At 42.5% G+C, this 18,915-nt stretch overlaps 1 protein-coding gene across 7 annotated transcripts in view; it reads left to right on the forward strand.

Annotated features, from left to right (window-relative positions):
- Positions 1–18,915, forward strand: part of emid1 (EMI domain containing 1) — a 53,309-nt gene that overhangs the window by 11,918 nt on the left and 22,476 nt on the right. For all 7 annotated transcript variants that reach the window (XR_009787861.1, XR_009787863.1, XM_061768407.1 and 4 more), the window contains exon 3: positions 175–278. Coding sequence is in view for 5 of the 7 variants with exons in the window: in XM_061768407.1 (XP_061624391.1) it covers positions 175–278 (104 nt within the window). In the remaining 2 variants the exon portion in view is untranslated. The remainder of the gene's footprint in view (positions 1–174; positions 279–18,915) is intronic.

The following is an 18,915-nucleotide window of genomic DNA, read 5'->3' on the forward strand; positions in this document are numbered from 1 at the left end:
TGTCGCCTCCCTAGTCCTGTTCCTTTGTTAAATTTATAGGCATTCAAGTGTATTTAGTTCGCGCAAGCATCACGGGCCCTCAGTGAAAACAAAAGGCAGATAAAGGTTTATTGTTCCAAGCTTTACTGTGGTGAGTTCAAGTGTGTAATGCTTTTGCATTTTTGTGTTTTTCAGCTACAGGACAGTTGTCAGACCTTCCTATAAAATGGTGTACCGCACTGTGACCTCACTGGAGTGGAAATGCTGTCCAGGATTCAGCGGGACCGCCTGTGAAGATGGTAAGTCCAAACAGGAAGTCAGAGATTCTGACCCAGGAAATGGTTTTATGAAGGAAGTTAGCTGAATTAATGATATTATACAATTCTTGTTTTTAAACACGATCATAAAATCAAACTAGGGTGCACTCAAGGTTGTAGCTCTTGTTTAACAGTTTAGATAACCCATCTAAAGCATCTTTGGATGCCCTGTAAATAAAATGTATTATTAATATAATTCTTATTAATGAATAATAATGTGTAAAGAATTAATCACTTCAGCCTGGTGTCAATTGATCAGGGTAAATGAGCTTATTGCTGCTGCATTATGTTACATTACGTTCCTTTGTATGGTTTTGTGGTGTGACTGGAACATTGTCATCATCCTCTCAAAGTGCCATGTTAGCGCTGCTGTTTTCTTTTTGTGACCACAGCAGCTGCTTGAGATGCATGCATGCATGCACGCACGCACACACACACACACACACATGCGTAATGACTTCCCTACTGGCGTAGGCACCTCTGCACCGACTGTCTAGGAAGGAGGGCGGAGTGTCTATTTGGGCCGCCACTCGACTGGGTGTAACATAAATGTTCAGGCTTTTGTGGCACAAAGCACAATAAATATTTATTGTGGTCACTTTGTGGTGGTAGGGAAAGCAAGGGCCTGTTTGACCAACAGCATGCAGGTTGATCACAACAGTCACAATACAACCTCACCCACCATAATGCAAAGTTCACCAGCGGACTAGACTTTACTTAACAAAAGCAGAGGAGAGAGGAAATTATCCAATTAAGTTGTTGCCAAAGGAGATTCCCCTCCGGTTGTCATGGCAGCAGGGGGCTGTCGAGCCAGCAGGGGTGCCAGGATTAGCCACTTAACTGAGCGCTGTTTCGGGTGGCTCAGATCACAGGCCGCGCTGAGCAGAAGTGACAGTTTCCATTCACGGGGGCCTTACTCTCTGGCACCGCGGACGCTATCCAGGGCCACCGGCGCTTTGTTCTGTCCGCGCCATGGGAGCAGAACCGCTAAGAGGACCTCAGAACCTGAAAGCGCTGCTGCCTCCCGCCTCATTCACAGCTTGAAGCCAAAATAAAAGCTGGCCACACTGGCAAAGCCGAACCCCGGCGTGGGCTTAAATCTGTTGCCGCAGAAGAAGTGAAAGCTGCACACGCAGTTCAATGAGTGCAAGTTTGAAAGGCAAGATCTTAATACCTGTTTGGGATTCCATCTGCTTTTCACTTATTTATTTTTGTTTTTTTCTACCCTTAAATGGAATTTAACATACATACTTCCATAAACAAAGCCCTAACATTGCAGTATGTCTTTTAAAATCCACTTTCTGAGCAAAACATTAGTAACATTCTACTTAAGAGGCGGAACGATATACCTTTGAGAGACCTCTCGTTTCCTTCATCCCCTTTGTGCTGCTTGTCAGACTGTGGAAAATGTGCATGATCTGTTCATTTAGTTTGACCCCCATCGTTCTCTCATCGGGCCACTCCAGGCCACCACTGACTCACAGTCCCGGTGTGCATTATTACAGTGTTAACATCTCGGCTGCCTTAAGGTGCAAAGTGAGCATCGGCTGTGCGTACGCTGACGGTGCACTCACAGATGTGGTGAAATGGAGATGACGAGAGACTTGTTTTCTCTTGTGTCCGTCCATTCTCACCCCCCCCCCCCCCCCCCCCCCCCCCGCCCTCCAGTGATCAACAAATATAAATCAGCTGGACCAGTGGAGATAACGTGTCTCAGTTTTAGTTTTGCATTTCCCCAAACCAAGGCAGTAGCCACAGCATGCTGAGATAAATGATGGAGGATGATGTGTAATGATGGTGCCATGCTGTCATCCAGGATTTCAGGCCTATTATATTCGTACTACTAAAGCAAAACATTACATCACATCAGGGTTCAGAACCAAGCATGCACTCCTTCAGAGTCCATGCAGAGTAAGATAACACTACATCCGACAGGCACCGCTCACATGTACTCTTTTTCGACTATCTCACCCTGACCTCAGGCTTTGGAATTCCAGGCCAGTGGTGTAATTACTGAGTTCTAATTGTTTTCTATGAGGTTTGGGAGATATTGTCTTACCTCTGGACCGGGAACATAATGGTCTTTATCGCTGATTGAGTCCAATGGAGAGAAAAAAAAATACATTTTAAGTATTTGCAGATGGAGGAAATTTCATAGCCTGCCAGGAGCGGGGATTTAACGTATGCTTGGTTAGATTTAGCATTTAGCAAGGAAGTAAATGCTTCTTTTCAGATTGCATCTCATCCTCATTAACAGAAAAGTAGTGATCTCAGGATGAATTGAACTTTTGAAGTTGGATTTTAAATATTGTATTCCATCAACAACAGAGATGGTGTTTGCCAATATGCAAACTTATCTAAACATGCATCTTCTCCGGAGACCATGACTATCAGCAACACTCGATATCTTGGTTGTGAATTGACGTTTGGATGAGAGCCATCAAAGAAATAAGCGAACCTTATCACAGGAGGGGGGGCTGCCAGGCTGCACACGGCATATGGGGGAACGTTGGCGCGAATTAGCATGGCTGTCAAAGCTCTGCCGCAGGGGGTACCCATCAAGACATATCTCACAGCCACGCGGATGCTGTGTTTTTTTTTTTTTTTTTCTCAGATGCAATTTGCGGTATGGCTGCGAGGCTGAAGCACGTCGTCCTTAATAAGCCACGGAAACTTAATCTGTGTTTTCATAGCTCTGCCCGGCCTTATCACGGGCCTACACACTAAACCCGATGCTTTAAACATCATTCAGACACACTTTGCAAAGGAAGAGTGGGAGTGTGCATGGATGTTATGCATGTATGGACGTATGTCTGCCTGCCAAAGTGGGAATGTGGGTTTGGAGGCGGGAAGTGTTCCGTACGGGGATTTGTTCAGTGAAAGATGCAGCTGTTCAGGGTGATTAGCTGCTGCAAGGTGGCAGGCTTTAGGAGCCGAGAACGAGAGCAGGTGATGGTGTTGTCCGCAACGGCAAAGCTATGGAAATCGTAAGCCTGGCGAACACATCTTGCATTCAAATGTCAGACTCTCACGGAAGCGTTTCCGATGTTTCTGTGTTTTGCTTGGCTTAACATCACATTTGATCTACAACCCCGCCCCCCACATATTCTCGATGTACATCCGAAGTCTACAAAATGCAAACGTGCATTGAGGTAGGCAGCTGCAGAATGGCCACACAGCAGCTGATATTTATGGTGTCAATGGAAAAGGCAATGGCGAGCGCTGAGACCCAAATTGGAAGCAGCTGAAGCCGAGGTGATGCGGCCTCACAACTGCAGATGAGCAAGCAGGCTTCTCCGGCCCACCAGGCGTCTCTCAGGGGAAGTGTCTGAATAGTTATTAAAGGAACAGATCCTCCACTGAAAAGACCGAATTAGGCTCATGCACTGTCAATTGTTATTAGCAGTGAGTGAACCCCCGACACTTTCCAGAGCCATAAATCGCAATAAGTGAACATCTGTATCATAGACCATACACAATTCTTTTAAATATATACTTTAACCCCTCCCTCACAGTCTAAAAAACACTAACGTTTTAAAACAAATTTAAATTGATGAAAAAACACTTCTTAAAGTATTACTTGGCACCTGTTCTCACCCTCTCGTGCAGACAGTTCTCCAATTTTGTTTGTGTGTGTGTGGGGGGGGGGTCAGTGTAGTTCTGTTCATACCACGCCTACATTTTTGTTAAAGAACAAATCTTAGGGTACCATTAGCTTTGTTATAGGGAATAGGTTTTTTTAAATTTAATTAAATTTTTATTTTGTTTTAATTTTACAGCATTAAATTTGGCATGATAAATAGAATCAAAGAATCCATGCATTTTTGGCAACAATTTAGACATAAGTGCGGATACAGGAATTTATTTTCACTATCTTGTCACGATGACATGACCTCAACTGTACCACTCGTCCTCTGTAAAACAGGGATTAACCTGCTCCAGATGAACAAAGAAACACAATTATATTGGGCCTTAGGGCTAATGTATATGATCATTATAGCATTGCTAAAACAACAAAACTTATGATGACCCATGACTTCAGCACAATACTGTACATCAGTTTTCAAATCATCATATTATTCCCATTTTCCTACTTGTAGTACTAATATTATTTTGTGCTTTGTTCTCATTGCATCATTTGTCTCTACCTTCTGTCTACCTCTGTTGAGGCACATACATACTGACTCTTGGTTGTGTTCAAGGTTTCACCCTTAAGCGGGGTACGCACATCAAGATCTTTTCAAATCAGAACAGATTTTTAAAATGTGAAAGACCTCACAGTGGTGTACTTGGAGATGACCCACACAGCACATCACAGACTTAACGAGCTGTTCACTGACAATATGTGTGATCGATTTCAATATTTTGTCCTACACTTTATGGCATAGCACATTTTAGAGATTCCATATGCCGTAGAAACTTTCCAGGTCAGTCCGCCTTGAATCTGAGTTAAGTTTTATGTATCTGGCTCACGGGCTGGAAACGGCAATTCCGCTCACTGATTTATTTATTATTTCCCAGCACTTCCCCCGGGATCTCATTCAAATCTGTTTTTCCTACAGTTAGAAAGAAAGTAGGCCTCGTCAGCAGTGCAAAAAAAACCAAAAAAAAACAACACTTTCAGGCTTGAAAATAGACACAAACGCGCACGTGTTCTGGTATCCCCCGTAAAGCTGCAGCTAATGCCCTGCATGGTGTGTGCTCACAGTTGCGGTTAGACGTTTACAACCACTCAGTCATCAAGGGCAAGAATATCATATTAATTTGAGGCTATAATGATTTATTTAACCTTCTCTGTTTCCTAAGTGGAATGACAACATAATCATCCATCCATTTTCTGAGCCGCTTATCCTCACAAGGGTCGCAGGGCACACATAAACAAACAACCATTCGCACTTACATTCAATTTAGAGACTTCAATTAACCTACCATGGATGTTTTTGGGATGTGGGAGGAAACCGGAGTGCCCGGAGAAAACCCACGCAGGCACGGGGAGAACATGCAAACTCCACACAGGCGGGCCCGGGGATTGAACCCCAGTCTCCACCGTGCCGCCACAACATAAGCAACAATATTTTATATTTTTTAGATATAGACATATACATACAAAATAGATACTGAAATATACAATGTCACTATTGGGTTAGATGTCCCGTTGCAAGTATCCCCTCTAGCAGAATTATTTTTTGTTGTTGTTTTTTTTTGTAGCTAGAGTAGCTGGATCTCTAAACACTCTTCTTGGCAAAATCGCTGAAGTCTAATTTAGATTGGTCGGTTTCCTGGAACAGACCTGGCTTTTAAGTGTCGTCCACAAATGTTAAATAGGATTGCGGTCTTTGGGAAGGCCGTTCCAGAAGCTTAATGTTAGCCTGTTTTGTCCATTTCAGAACTGTTTTTTGAGCGCGTTCAGGAGCACAGTCCTATTGGAACACCAAATTGTGTCGAGAGTTGTGGTGTGTGTTGATTTGAAGTTGATTTGTGAGTAGTCCTCCTCAATTATCATTGCTGCATCCATTTTATGCGGTGCATCCGTACCACTGTCGGCCCCAAACCGTGAGGCTACCACCGTCATACTTGACAGTTGGCACAGTGTTGTTTGGTTCGAAAGCCTCACCTTGACTCGTCCAAACTTACTTTTTTATGTGGTGAAATAACTCAATCTATTTCTTCTCAGACGATAAAAATGTTGTCCCGAAACGCATTTGACTTGTCCACGTGGGCAGCGGAAAATTTCAGTCAAGCTTGACGGTGTCGATTTTGTAGCTCGGGCTTTCTTGGTGGCAACCGTGGCGACGTAGAAGTCGCTTCACTTCGCAGTTGATGGCAAGCTTGGGCCTTGCTGGTACCTGCCTTGTCACTCTACATCCTAACTTATTCCCTTTCATCTGAGGGTGACAATGTGTGTTATAGTTTTTTTATTTTATATAAAGCCACAGTAGAGTAAGAAATGTTTGATTTATTCATGAACATTTTGGATAGCTTTTTCCCATCTTACCTTGTATAGAATCGAATGTCGTCTTCGGATCTGGCGAAACTTTGTAATCCAGATGTGGAGTTAATTTTTAGTTCCTGAATCTCTTTATTGAGTCTTTTTGTCCTTTTAATTAGTTTTTATGCAATGTGGTGACCAGTAAAAAGTCCTGAGAGAGCAATAATCATGAGCGAGTTCAACATCGTTGTGGAGCCGTTGGATTTGGATGGCGATCTGAACATTGGAACGCAACAATGTTCATGGTAATTTTTTCTCTCTGACCTGACAGAGACACCTACCAAAATAGATCTATCTGTTTTAAGGCTCATATTCGGCTGCTTACTCGAGGCTTTGAATACACGACGGTCATATTTTGCCAATCAGGAAAAGCGTAAACAACCCGACCTCGGCTAAGCGGAAGAAAATGGATGGATGGATGGATTGATACTTTTCTGCTTATGTTCATCTTCAGCTTTAATAAAGCTGTGCACAGGATTCGTACAAGCCTAACTTTTGATTTTACAAGAACAATGCCAATGGGTCAAGCTACTTTATTTATACATGCCAATTTTTCATATTTTACATTATCACTGTCCAGTGAAAAACAAGTTCTGTAGCTCCAACTTGTGATGTCCCAAAAAAATTGAGAAACAGAAATTGCTTTTTTAAGAGATTCCTAAATTTTGGATGTGACATTTGTTTGCGTGGGAAATATTTACTTACCTACTAACATACTAGAATTTAGTTTAGACAAAGAGCACTTCTCTTTTGCTGTATTGGTCAGTGGTTTTCTACAGGTCACTAGTTTTCATGATGCGTGCGCTTGTTTGGCTGTTCTGAGCTCTTAAACACACATTGCACCACGTCGGCAAGGCTCGACTGTTGCTTCTAACTGGGTGGGATATTACGGAGTCAACCTTGAAGCCTCCACTCCCATGTACTCTCAACCGCAAACAAGCCACATCACACGGATTTTGCTGTGGTTAGTAGTGGTGACATCATTTATGGGCTCTCGATCGTAGACCTCCCAAACAACCACCCCCCCCCCCACCCCTCTTTGGGTTTAGTCACCTCCTCCCAGCCAAGTTTTGGATACAACTGTTGCCTGTGCTGGTGTTGTGAGTTTAACTGCTGCTTTGCTTTAACATTTGTTTCCATCTGTTCACGTGGTTCTTCATTCGGTGCTGAGTGGGGAGCAGGGATGAGACGAGCAGTGCTGATGGTTCCGATTAGTTCTGGACAAAAGGCGAGTGAAGATGATCTGCGGCCCAGGCCTGCCTGCTTGGCTTTCAATAGTCTCCCGCAAAGATAAATAACAGCACTTGAAGGGCCAGAAGAGAGTGGAGTGGTGCACAACAGTACATGCCTCTAAAGCTCGAATGACTGATATACTGTATTAAGCTGTTGCGTTACATGGCAAACAAATGGGGGATTTACAGCAGGTGTGAGAAACACATGATGACAGGAGTGTGTGATTTTGCAGGTTTTGCATGGTGCCAAGTATCAAATCATTCGACAAACACTCACAAATGTATGAATGAATCTTTGCCCAAGGACTGTGGCGTAATGTTGGCCCAGTTGACGGCAATGCGCACATCGTTTCTTACCGAATGAAACAGATGATCTATCTATAAAATGACACGAATAATTGCTCCAATAATAGTCATATAATTGTTTCGGGATTAAAACCTCACTATATTATGTTCCAACTGGACTATTTTTCAAGGAAAATTTGTTTTAAGTGTGCCTGCGTGAGCTCCACAAGCCACCAAAGTGATGCAGTCATACACAAATATACACAAACATTAGATTACTACAAAAACTTTAGATCTTTACATCTATCTTATGCTTAACTTGGGTTGAGTCGGATGGGCAGCAGTCGATGCCGAGAGGCCCAGACTTGAGAAACTCTGGGCAGATCACGTTCTACCCTGGGCCCTCCCTCCGAGGAGCTTTTTAACCACCTTGCCGGCGACCTCAAGTATAGCTCCAATAACAAAGCGCCACTCGGGTTTAGGTCAGGGGCCCGTTCCTCTCAATCATGCCTTTCAGGTCTCACTGGCATTGCCCGAGTGAGCATTGAGCGCACCTCCGAGGACTCAAACTACAGTTGGGACTGCTACAAACACCCGAAGGCAGATGGAGGCTACCTTCACTGGGGTGAAGGTGTACAGCTGCTATGCATGTGTCACAAAAATACCACAAAAGCCAAAGGATAAGCAAAACACTGATATCTTGTGAGGCCTCATGCTGATGCCTCATGTGACGTTACGCATGGCAGTGGTTCGAAATCTGAGCTGTTGTACAACTTTAGAGGCAGAACTTTGATCTGAATTCCAATGTATGACCTCAGGGGCACTTGCCCTCAGCAGCCCCAGTTCCACAAACTACTACTAAATTCTTGTGCGAGCATGTTTAATCCTTCTAATTTCACTTTCATTGTAATGCTCAATAATTTGGGGGATTATTTGAAGTCTACAGTCCATTTCCCTATCATGCAGAGAATCCCACCACTTTGTTGTGTTTCATAACACGTGAAGTACCATTTGCATTAATAGACCATGTAAGGCATGCACCATTAAGGAAAGTGTTTGTTTCTGCTGTGGTCCTAGGCATTTCCTCGGGTCATGTCCTTTTTACTTGTACAAATTAGCCAGTACAGGCTTCCAGGTGCAAGTTGGCATCTAGAGCATGGCACTTTCTGGCACCGTCCTCCGTCGAGGGACATCTTGTTGTGATTACCTCGGGGGAGCGTTGTGCACTTTTTACTTTAGCGGTCCACATCAGGAGGACGTTGTTGCAGTGCTGCTAAGACAATGTTCGGGGCCCAGCAGGGCGATCTCATTAACTACAGGACGTACCCTTGAACCTCTAACCCCAGGCCTGAATTCCGGGCTTTCCACTGCCCCCCTGGGACTCATACGGGGGGGGGGGGGGGGGGCTATTGTTTTGCTTGGACTCATGCCACGTCCACAACGTGCAGCCAGCATTGTGCACGATGACCTCCCCCGCTTCCATCAGCACCATAAATAAAAAGTCCAGCGAGTGTGTCTGCCTGTTGCTGCTTCCTCAGGTGTTAATGCCAACCCGTCATGCTGAGCTCACAGTACGAGGCCTGGCTGTGAACACACATTCCAAAAAACATACCTGTTCTTATCAGCACACACACATACACACAAAGAAAGGACGTTCTGCTTACTCAGTCAAAGAATTTAAAAAAAAAAAAAAAAAAAAAAAAAAAAAAGGTCCAATACATGACATACGTACTCATTTTATTGCCTGTCTTTTATCACAAGCACACACACAAGCACACACACACAGCTGCATTTGTTCTCAGTGACAGATTGGCAGTAAATCGCAGCTAATGTTCCAGATTTGGAGAGGGCTGTGCTGTGGATGAAACCATGATGGACAAAGATTATGTCATGCACTATTATTTCTTTTGGCAGACCTTCACGTTCTGTCCAAGCTCTTCAGAGACACCATGTAGCACATACATCACATAGCTCGAGCCAAATCTACGACTGTGATGTTCCGTTGTTGTACGTCGTCGGAGGTAAAAGTGGGTGAAAACGTTGTGTCAAACCGAATTGGTTCTGGAAAAACCACATCCAGTGTTAAGCTTTTATAATTGCGTTTATGATTTATCACTCACTGTGTTAGAAAGAAGTAGTCATGACAGTCTGTGTCACTGAACTACTTAAGATGAGCTTCAAGCTTTGTTCACACCAGGAGTGGACTGGCCTTCGAAAGCACCAGTGGTTTTGTTGAGCAGCTCATTTGGATCACATCTGTACCAGTAGCTTGTTCCCATTTTCCCTCCACCTTTGTCAAAATAATAAAAAAAAAAAATTATTATTATTTTTTTTTTAAATTGGCAATTTGAGCAGTTTTTCCCCCTTGAGCAGTCCAGAGCCTGCCCTGTCTACTGTATCCCCTTGGTATTTTTTCCCTTCTGAAGTTCACATTAAAGTGTGTGGTGTGAATGGTCAGAAAGAATCGCGAAGAAACAGGATGTGGCCGTAGCACTCCACAGACCCAAAAATATTTCAGCCCGTACTGATGCCCAATAGATGACATTTCACTATATTCTGTCAAAGAGAAGGACTCTGGCTTGTTTTGGCACGGTTCCACTTTACCAAGCGCATGTCAGTCCAGTTCAGTCTGCGAGTGTCTGCCCCTGGTTTACATGTAGAAGTTTGGTTCTCTGCTCTGGACTAAAGCAGTTTATGGTACATTGTGCATTTTCATTTAACATTCACACTGGCTTCTTTAACATTGGACGGAAAGTTGACCGGGCACATGAATATGAAGAACATGAAAAACCAGAAGAAGAATAAACCGCTCTATCGGATAACTGTTGCTCACATTTAGTTTGTTGGCTTTTAACTGAATCACACTTATCAACTATGAACACACCCTTCGTTCCCATGCACAGGCCTAAATTATTAACAGCATTATAGTATGTATATCTGAAGTGAAGTAATTTTGAAGTATGTCAGAAACTAAACATACAGAGAAGGATCTGATTCTGAGCACACAAGTGATCCTCAGCTGGTTTGGGCATTAACTATCATTATATCCAATTTAGACCTAATGGCTTATCCTCAGCTAAGACTTTTAATATGAACCCTTCATGTTCCTGTACAAACGACTTGAGTGACTTGGGTAAACAAAGACCAGTTAAAGGAGAGTTAGTAGATCTCTAGCCAGATGGCATCTGGCACCAAGACAAAGCCGGAGGATTAGAGTCTGGTCTAAAAGTTGGAGCTCTTTATTATTCCTTCCCTACTTGTGTTCAGAGCAGGAGAACTGGGGATCTAGTTCCTCTCCAATCTAAATGGAGAACAGCATCACTCAACAGGCGCCTATTTAGTCAATTGCTACGTTGTTTAAAAAAAAAAAAAAAAAAAAAGGCAAGTCAGATGGCATTGTTATCCTCTGATTGTGAAGGAAAAGGGAACTTAGGGACGGTGGCTTTTAACATTTTCTAAACTACAAAGACAAGACAGAAATAATAACCATAATCAACATAGTCATTCATAATGTGCAGACCTTATGAGCCACAACTTCGTTGTTATGGTGAAATGTTTCATTACAAATTACATATAAGGCTCTTGCAGTGTTTTACAGTCCTACCCTCTAGGATGAAATTGGGTCTCTGCAATTAAGAAACAATTGGAGGTGCGCATTCGTCCAGAATAATAGAATGTGCAGTATTCATCTTTGAGTGGTAGCGCTGTACCAACAAGTTTCTTCGGGGTTAGTGTTAGATCCCATGGAGTGAGTATAGTGTGTCCCTAATTAGTGATGGCGTATCAGCAAATCAAATCAAAGACAGCGCCCCAACATTTAGCAAGATTGCCAGAGATAGCAGAAAACAAGATTACGTGTATTAAATAACATTTTCATGATTACCAGGGTTTCCCAGACTTTTGTTTTCTATGTTTTCCTCATTTTGGCTCCTCCGTTCATCTCTGAGGCCAGAGTGGACCTTGTCAGGGATTCAAATACTCCAGAGAAAGTTAGAGTGAAGACTTCAACTAATGTTCTTGCTTCAGATTTGCACACAGGATAAGGGCACACTACACGGGACCATTCATCCATTAGCTCTCGTTCCCAAGTTGGAATTCCTTTCCCGACACCTTATCCCCTCCTACTACCAGTTCCTTTTTAATTCCAAAAGTGTGGTGCACTTTTCCCCCTGAGATGGTGCATTAGCAGCATTCTCCATTTGCCTCACCGTTTTCTTCTTATGACATAATGCCAGTAACCATTGAAACATGAGTGGTTTCCATGTTTTAGTCCAGAAACCAAATAGTTTGCGTCTACAGTACACACACATTTTCAAAAGCCTTTCCACGTTCATTCGCCGCCGTGAATGATGTACTTACTCCTTTAATTAATCATTTGCGACATCAGTTCAGTAGCTGCGTACGATATGGCAAAGAATAGAAGAAGAAACCTATGGACTCGTGTGCTTTTGGGGGTCTGGCACTGGAAGGGCTGACCAAGTTCCTCGCACAGGTCAAGGAGAATAGGCTCCGGAACGGCCATTATATACAGCTGCAGATTAGGAATACAGTATATATATTTTAAAGATGATTATTTTTCTTGATCTATCAGCTTGTTTTCGCATCCTCTCTTCAATATATCCAGACCTGACTTGGACGCACATGGTCTCAAGTGTGTTTGAGTTGTGTAGTGTACTTTCTAACTGCACGTTATTCCAGTCTAAATATCATTCCAAACAAGGTGCACATAATTTATACAGACTCTACCATGGCACTCGTGACTTAGACATCAAAATTCATGGGAAGTCATGAGAAGCTGTGCACAGGAGAAAGGGTTGGTTGTATTGTGCGCACTCTGTCTGACGTTGGTAATCATTTGTTATGATGAAGCAGTTGGGCAGCCAGCAGCTCCCTGGCTGCTCAGAAGCTTGCTGACAACTACAACAAGGTTGAGAACGATGTGAATGTTGGATGGATTCACCTTCCGCTTTACACAGCAACACTCTGCTGATATTACACTGTTAGCTATGGCAGGAATCGACATATTGATGGATTGGAGAAATAGAAACATGGATGGATAGATGACGGATGTCTAAAAAAATGTATACATACTGTATAAGTGGAGGAATGAATGGATGACTGGAAGAAAATGTACGTATTTCTCTTGGAATGATGTCGGGTTAAAGGATTGATGGATGGAGAGTTGTATTGGAGAAAAAAACAAATGTTGGATAGGCGTATTCATCTATCTATCAAAAAAGAATGAACCCAATTTATTTAAGCTACAAATAGATTTTTTTTTTCTGCAGTGGCTTAAATCCTGGTAATAGTGTTAGGTTCAAGGCTCTGGTTAGAGAAGACTGTAGCGTCGCATCTGATGACATCAGCATCCTGTGTCATCATTGATGACATAACCCTCACACCATACACATTTTGGCAAATGCCGCAGACTCTCCTTTTAGACGTGCTGGTGGATCGTCTGGCCCACATTGAAGAGGAAAACTTGTAGTTTGGGTTTGAAATTGAAGAAGTATCTTTTGTGACACCGGTCCTGGAACTTTTCTTATACACCTCGTATGTATGAATAATGATAAGCCAAGGAGTTTTAACTCTCATAGCCACACAGGGAGGCCGGAGCAACTCCGAGCTGAAACTATAAAATAACTTTCATTTTCCACTTGCCTTGGAGACTTATCTCACCACAGATGATGTCATGTATAATTACAGGACTTTAAAGAGAAATGCGTTTTTATAGTGACCTGGAAATAGTCATAACCCGTTTATCCGGATGGGGCGTCTGCGTTTTAAAAGTTGATCTGACCCAAATTGTTACCTGGTTGCATGGGTACTTTCACACAACATGTGACACAGTGACAGTCCATCATGTGAGTACAGTTTTACTGTTTTATACCACAGTGCAAAATATTTGCAGAAGACCTGCTGGTTTGGCCTGCGTACGCAACACGCACTGTCTGATAACGACACCGAAGTGGGAGGAAAACACACACACACACCCGTACATGGCACAAACACTTTGAGCATGGTTGCAGACATATTTAGTTGAGATAGTCCAAAGGTTTTATTTCTGGATGTGTCAGTGTTCTGCATGCCGCCACCAGCCGCCATGACCACGACACATGATTTAGGCCGCAAAAGAACACAACCTCCCCCTTTCGCTCTATGTTCATGAAACTTTGATCATTTACTTTGACCTCGTTGACTAAAAGCAACCGCCGAGCCCTAAATTATGTTTGTACTGATGCAATAATAATGAAATCACAAAGCCATCTGCAGTGTATCTCAGTGTCTAATTGTTTCCAAATGCTCTTTTTTTTCTCATTTTATTTATTTGTTTAAAACCAGTGTAGGTTTTTCATTTCTATGTGGTGCTGAATCAGTGAAACAATTAACAAAAGACAAATTAGTCGACGTAAATGTTTTTACATAAGAGTATCAGAAAGTATCGTTATCCCACGAAATAATTGAAATGGAGATACAGTAATCAGAGAGAGATTCCTGATTTCAATTTGAGTCTCTTCACATTAACACGTCATTTTCTCCATATTGTATCGCGCAGCCAGGACAAAATACTTTTTCACTTTTGATTTCCGTTTTTTTGGTGGTCATACCATTTGTAGTGGGCATCAGGAAATGAGTATCACAAAACGCAAAGCACACCTGCGATGTTAACCCTTTACAATTGTAATAGCTGAGCTGAGGTCTTGTGCGATTATGTGGAAATCAGTCTACGGTTAGAAGACCGAACTGATTAACTACAGGTTCCAGTGCTCATATTCTGATGTGGTAAAATAAAATTCAACGAGCTTTTTATTTTCAGATGTGTTGTTGTTGTTTTTTTCCTTTCTCATACGTGGCACCACATTTTGGAAATTAGGAATCTGCTGGTTGGATGCGAACAAAGCAACTTGTACTCATGCAAGGAAATTCTGGATGTTGCAAGAGTGTCCACTGTGGAGTTTTTCTTGGACTTTTTCTTTTCCTCCATCAGCACTTTTCTCACACGGTGGGTGTGAAGGAGTGTAGGGAAAGAATGTTTTTTTATTATTTTTTTAATGTTTTGGATGCCAGCATAGAGGCGTTAAGGAGAGGGGGAGCTTGGGTTCTTTTGTAAGCGCACCGCACTGGAGACCAGCGGGGTCGGCAGACCCTCATGGACCCGCACCCATCACACGCTCTCTTTTATTAGCTGACATGAGCAGCGGGATTGATGGTGTAGTTTGTTAGCTTCTCATCTCGCCTGTTGTTTGTCCGCGATGAAGAGGCGCTGACGGCTCGGCTAAGTTTTCATCTGTTTCCCCGCTCCACTGCTCCTCCTGTAATCAGTTTCCAGTCCTCTGCAAAGCCCCCTCCCCTCGCTCCCGCCGTGCTTGTGTGTATGTTCTTTCATCATCGTCTGCATGTCTTCACACAGTCAACTGTGGACATGTTGTACTGATAAGACCAGCATTCTGGTGTGAAGGCAGAAGGGTAAAAAGGATGAAGGGAGTGAGAACACTTCCTTCCTCTATCTCCTCTCCTCGTGTCTTGAGTAATCGTTTCTCCTTTCCGACTGATTCTATCGCAAAGATGAGGATTTGCAGCGCTCTTTTAAGAGTTGTCACATTGTTTAGCAGCATCCTTGGCTATTGAAATAACAGTGAAGGAGGAACAATGTGTCACCAAGAGTCTTCCTCGACTGCATCATCAGTCTCGTGCGCCTTTGCCAAGAAATGAGGCCCCCAAAAAAATGAAAATCCCTACATCTGCTCTAGAACTAGGAGTACTCCTTTTTCAGCTCATAAATCTCTCTTTGAAACTGAAAATGTCCAAAGGGAACCCATTGTTGATTTTTATTATTTGGACGCAACAATTTTTTGTATTATTCATCCTTTTTGGACTTGTTTAATGGATGTAATCAGTAAAAGAGACAAAAAGCATTTTGTCTCCATGTGAGGATTAATGGTTCCAGCTTTTTTCTTCTCAATCTTTAATCGCAATATGCAACGCATGCGTTTAATAGTTGCGAAATAACTTTTCATGCATTCGTGTGATTTGTTGCATTATTTTTCACATATATACTTCTATAATATGGAATGGAATTTGCATTTGAACCATTCCTCCTAAAACTGTTACCTAATAATATACACGATTAAGGCAAACCAACAATGGACTCAAACCGAAATGATGTCATTGCTAACTCGTGTGTCTGTCCTGCTATTTGCTGTTTTATTATTTCAAAATGACTGCTTTTAAAAAGGTAATTAAAACAACAAAGCTAGTGGAAGACTTTTGAACAGCATTTTATTTTATTTTATTTTTACCCCTGAAAAGAGACCAACCAGTTTGTTGATGCATTACTGATTCTTCATCCCAACCCACCATCCCCCCACCCCTTATACTTTTTATTGCTTTTAACCACTTTTGCCATATGGGTGCCTGACTGAACACTCCATGACCCTCATCTAGAGCAGTAAAAAAAAATCTCCCTCCCCAGCCGTTGTGTCTGTGCTTTTTTACTTTACCATCCCTTTGTTGAGCACGGAGTGCATGCATACTTATCTGCAGTGGTGCAAAACACAAACACACCAAGTCCCTGCATGCATGAAGGCCCACTTTCTTCTCAGAGGATATAGACACGAGACAGAACCTCATGCCGCAGAAACATTTGCCAGACCTGCTGTGTCGTCATTTTGGGTTTGGGTGACTGTGTGTGTGTGTGTGTGTGTGTCTATGTGTCCAGAAAAAGCAGACACGGAACATGTAGATTTAAAAGGATGTGCGCGGATGTTATATGAGGCACACAATTGGCTGTCAAGGATAATGGCCGTCCACATGTGTAAAAAAGAGAAAGAATGGGACGAAGAAGATAATCCAAACCCAACCAGTGGGGAGCTTTATTTGTGCAGGCCCTAACCTGTTATCATGATGTTTATCCACAGTTTGCTATGCTGAAATCCCCCCAGACATCATTGTGCTTATTTCCTGGGGGGAAATGTGTAGTTACACCAGTTAGGTTAAGTACTTGTCATCGACACTGAGATGCTAGAGATACCTTCCCAAATTCCAGTAATTAGTGTCATCCCGCGCATGCAGCTCGTGGAGCTGAGTCACACACGCTCATGAAAGCAGATTTACCAACACCTCTTTCGCGGCGGATTAAAGAAGAAGCCATGTTTGTTGTAACAGGGTAAAGGTCAGATATTATACAGATCCGTATAGTTAATCCGAGGTCACCTGAGATCAGGTTTGTTTGTCTGTAGTCTGTTTTGCTGAATATAAATTCAGCCTTGGAATGGCTGCGCTGTGGGAATGCAGTCCAGATTGTTTTAATTTAATAGGAGGCAGCCATGGTCAAAATCATTTTCAGTTATATTTCATATTTGTGTAACATCTTTCATGTGAGGTCCATCACACCGGTGTTATTGCCACTAAAACCTCCAAGCCACCCATCAATGGGCAGATTGACAGTGAGTGCTGTGCTGGATAAACGCAAATTTGACCCCCACCGGGTGCGTACGACCTGTGTCAGCGTCTCGCATTTTGGCCGTGGTGTTCTGTTCCACTGTGCCACCTGAATGTTCCACAAGCTGAGCCTGAATAAGTCAAGTCGTCTTTGATCCCAACCTGCGGCCTTGCAAGTAAGTGGGCTCTAATTCCCAAGAGCCTTAAAAAGACACAAGAGGAATGCCTGGCACACAGCACGCCATTCACCCAGGGATTAGACTGAGCTCAGCATCACACTCTCATTTACCTCACTCACTCTTCCTGCATATACTCATGTGGGGGTCTTTGAGGTGTCTGTGCACTTCTACACGTACTTTTGTGTGTACCTGTACGTGGAGGTTTGGCATGAACATGTGAGGCTGCATTAAGGTCACATACAGAAAACAATCAAAGGATGCCCAGCGGCACTTTGATATTTTTTCATCTTCACTTTATTAAACGCTAATACCAATCCATCAGTCGAAACCTATAAGTCTATTATTTATATATTAGAAGCTGTTTCCCAAAATGCTATGAATCTATTTAGATTATTCTGAGTAAACATTGACATCACATTTATTTACCCATACCTACAAATTTGACAAACATTGATTTTATACTGTAAAACATGAATGTGTCCCAGTGCAAAAAAATGAAAAAAAGAAAAAGATAAATGCGTGGGTGCTTGAGTTTGGTGTTAAAAAAAACAAAAACTTCTGACCTAAACCCCATCAAACACTCCAATATCGCTAATCTTTTGCCTTTCAAATTTTCTTCTGGATGAACGGACAAAAATGTTATACAAAGTGTAAGCTCTTATAGCTGGGGGCGAGGGGGGTATAATTGCCAATTACTGTTATCTACATTCTGTAAAATATTGAGGCGGTACACTCATCAAAATAAATCACATGGCTTTGGAGTGAGAAATGTTGATCCTTACAGTGTATTCATATGTAAAAGAGTCATTCAGTTGATTATATGTCGTGTCTCTGATATTTTATAATCTCGTAAACCAAAGCTATTCTTAGCAACTGCTCCTCCTCGTGGTTTTCTGACATGTTGTTTGAGCTTTCTATTTGGGGAAAGAATAGGAGCTGTCTAAATCAAAGACCCTGTGGGTTTGCCAAGCTCGTATATGCACAACAATAGATATCACATGTCCTAAACAAGCCCACAACAAAAGAGTCCCCACACCTACTTGCAGAATGTCGAACACGTAGACAGCTACGCTTTGATCAGTCGGATTTTCATTCCGCCTAACGAATGCGACAGTGTCGGGGGGCGGCGGTGAGTAGACTTGCAAGTCCAACTTCTGCAACTCAGTACGGATAGAGTTGCACAATGAATATCTCTCAAACAAACTCCATTTTTACGTCTTTATGTCAAATTAAAATCATCATGTGTGGGAAGTATGGTTGGTTGCCTTAACTTGTTTTCTAAAATATTGATGTGCACAAACAGAACTGAAATAGAATGTTGACATTTTGTATTTTTTTACAATACTGCCGAATGCAAATCTTTATGAACTGTAATTTTGGGCGCAGTCATTTAATGAGGCCAGTAAATCAAATCCCTTTTTCCTACTTCTGCAGTCTGACAGCAATTTCAGAAAGTGTCATTGAACATTTTTCATCCTGACAAATCCCAGAGC

This window comes from Phyllopteryx taeniolatus, chromosome 3, assembly GCF_024500385.1.
Source record: "Phyllopteryx taeniolatus isolate TA_2022b chromosome 3, UOR_Ptae_1.2, whole genome shotgun sequence".
In the NCBI taxonomy this organism is placed as follows: Eukaryota; Metazoa; Chordata; class Actinopteri; order Syngnathiformes; family Syngnathidae; genus Phyllopteryx; species Phyllopteryx taeniolatus.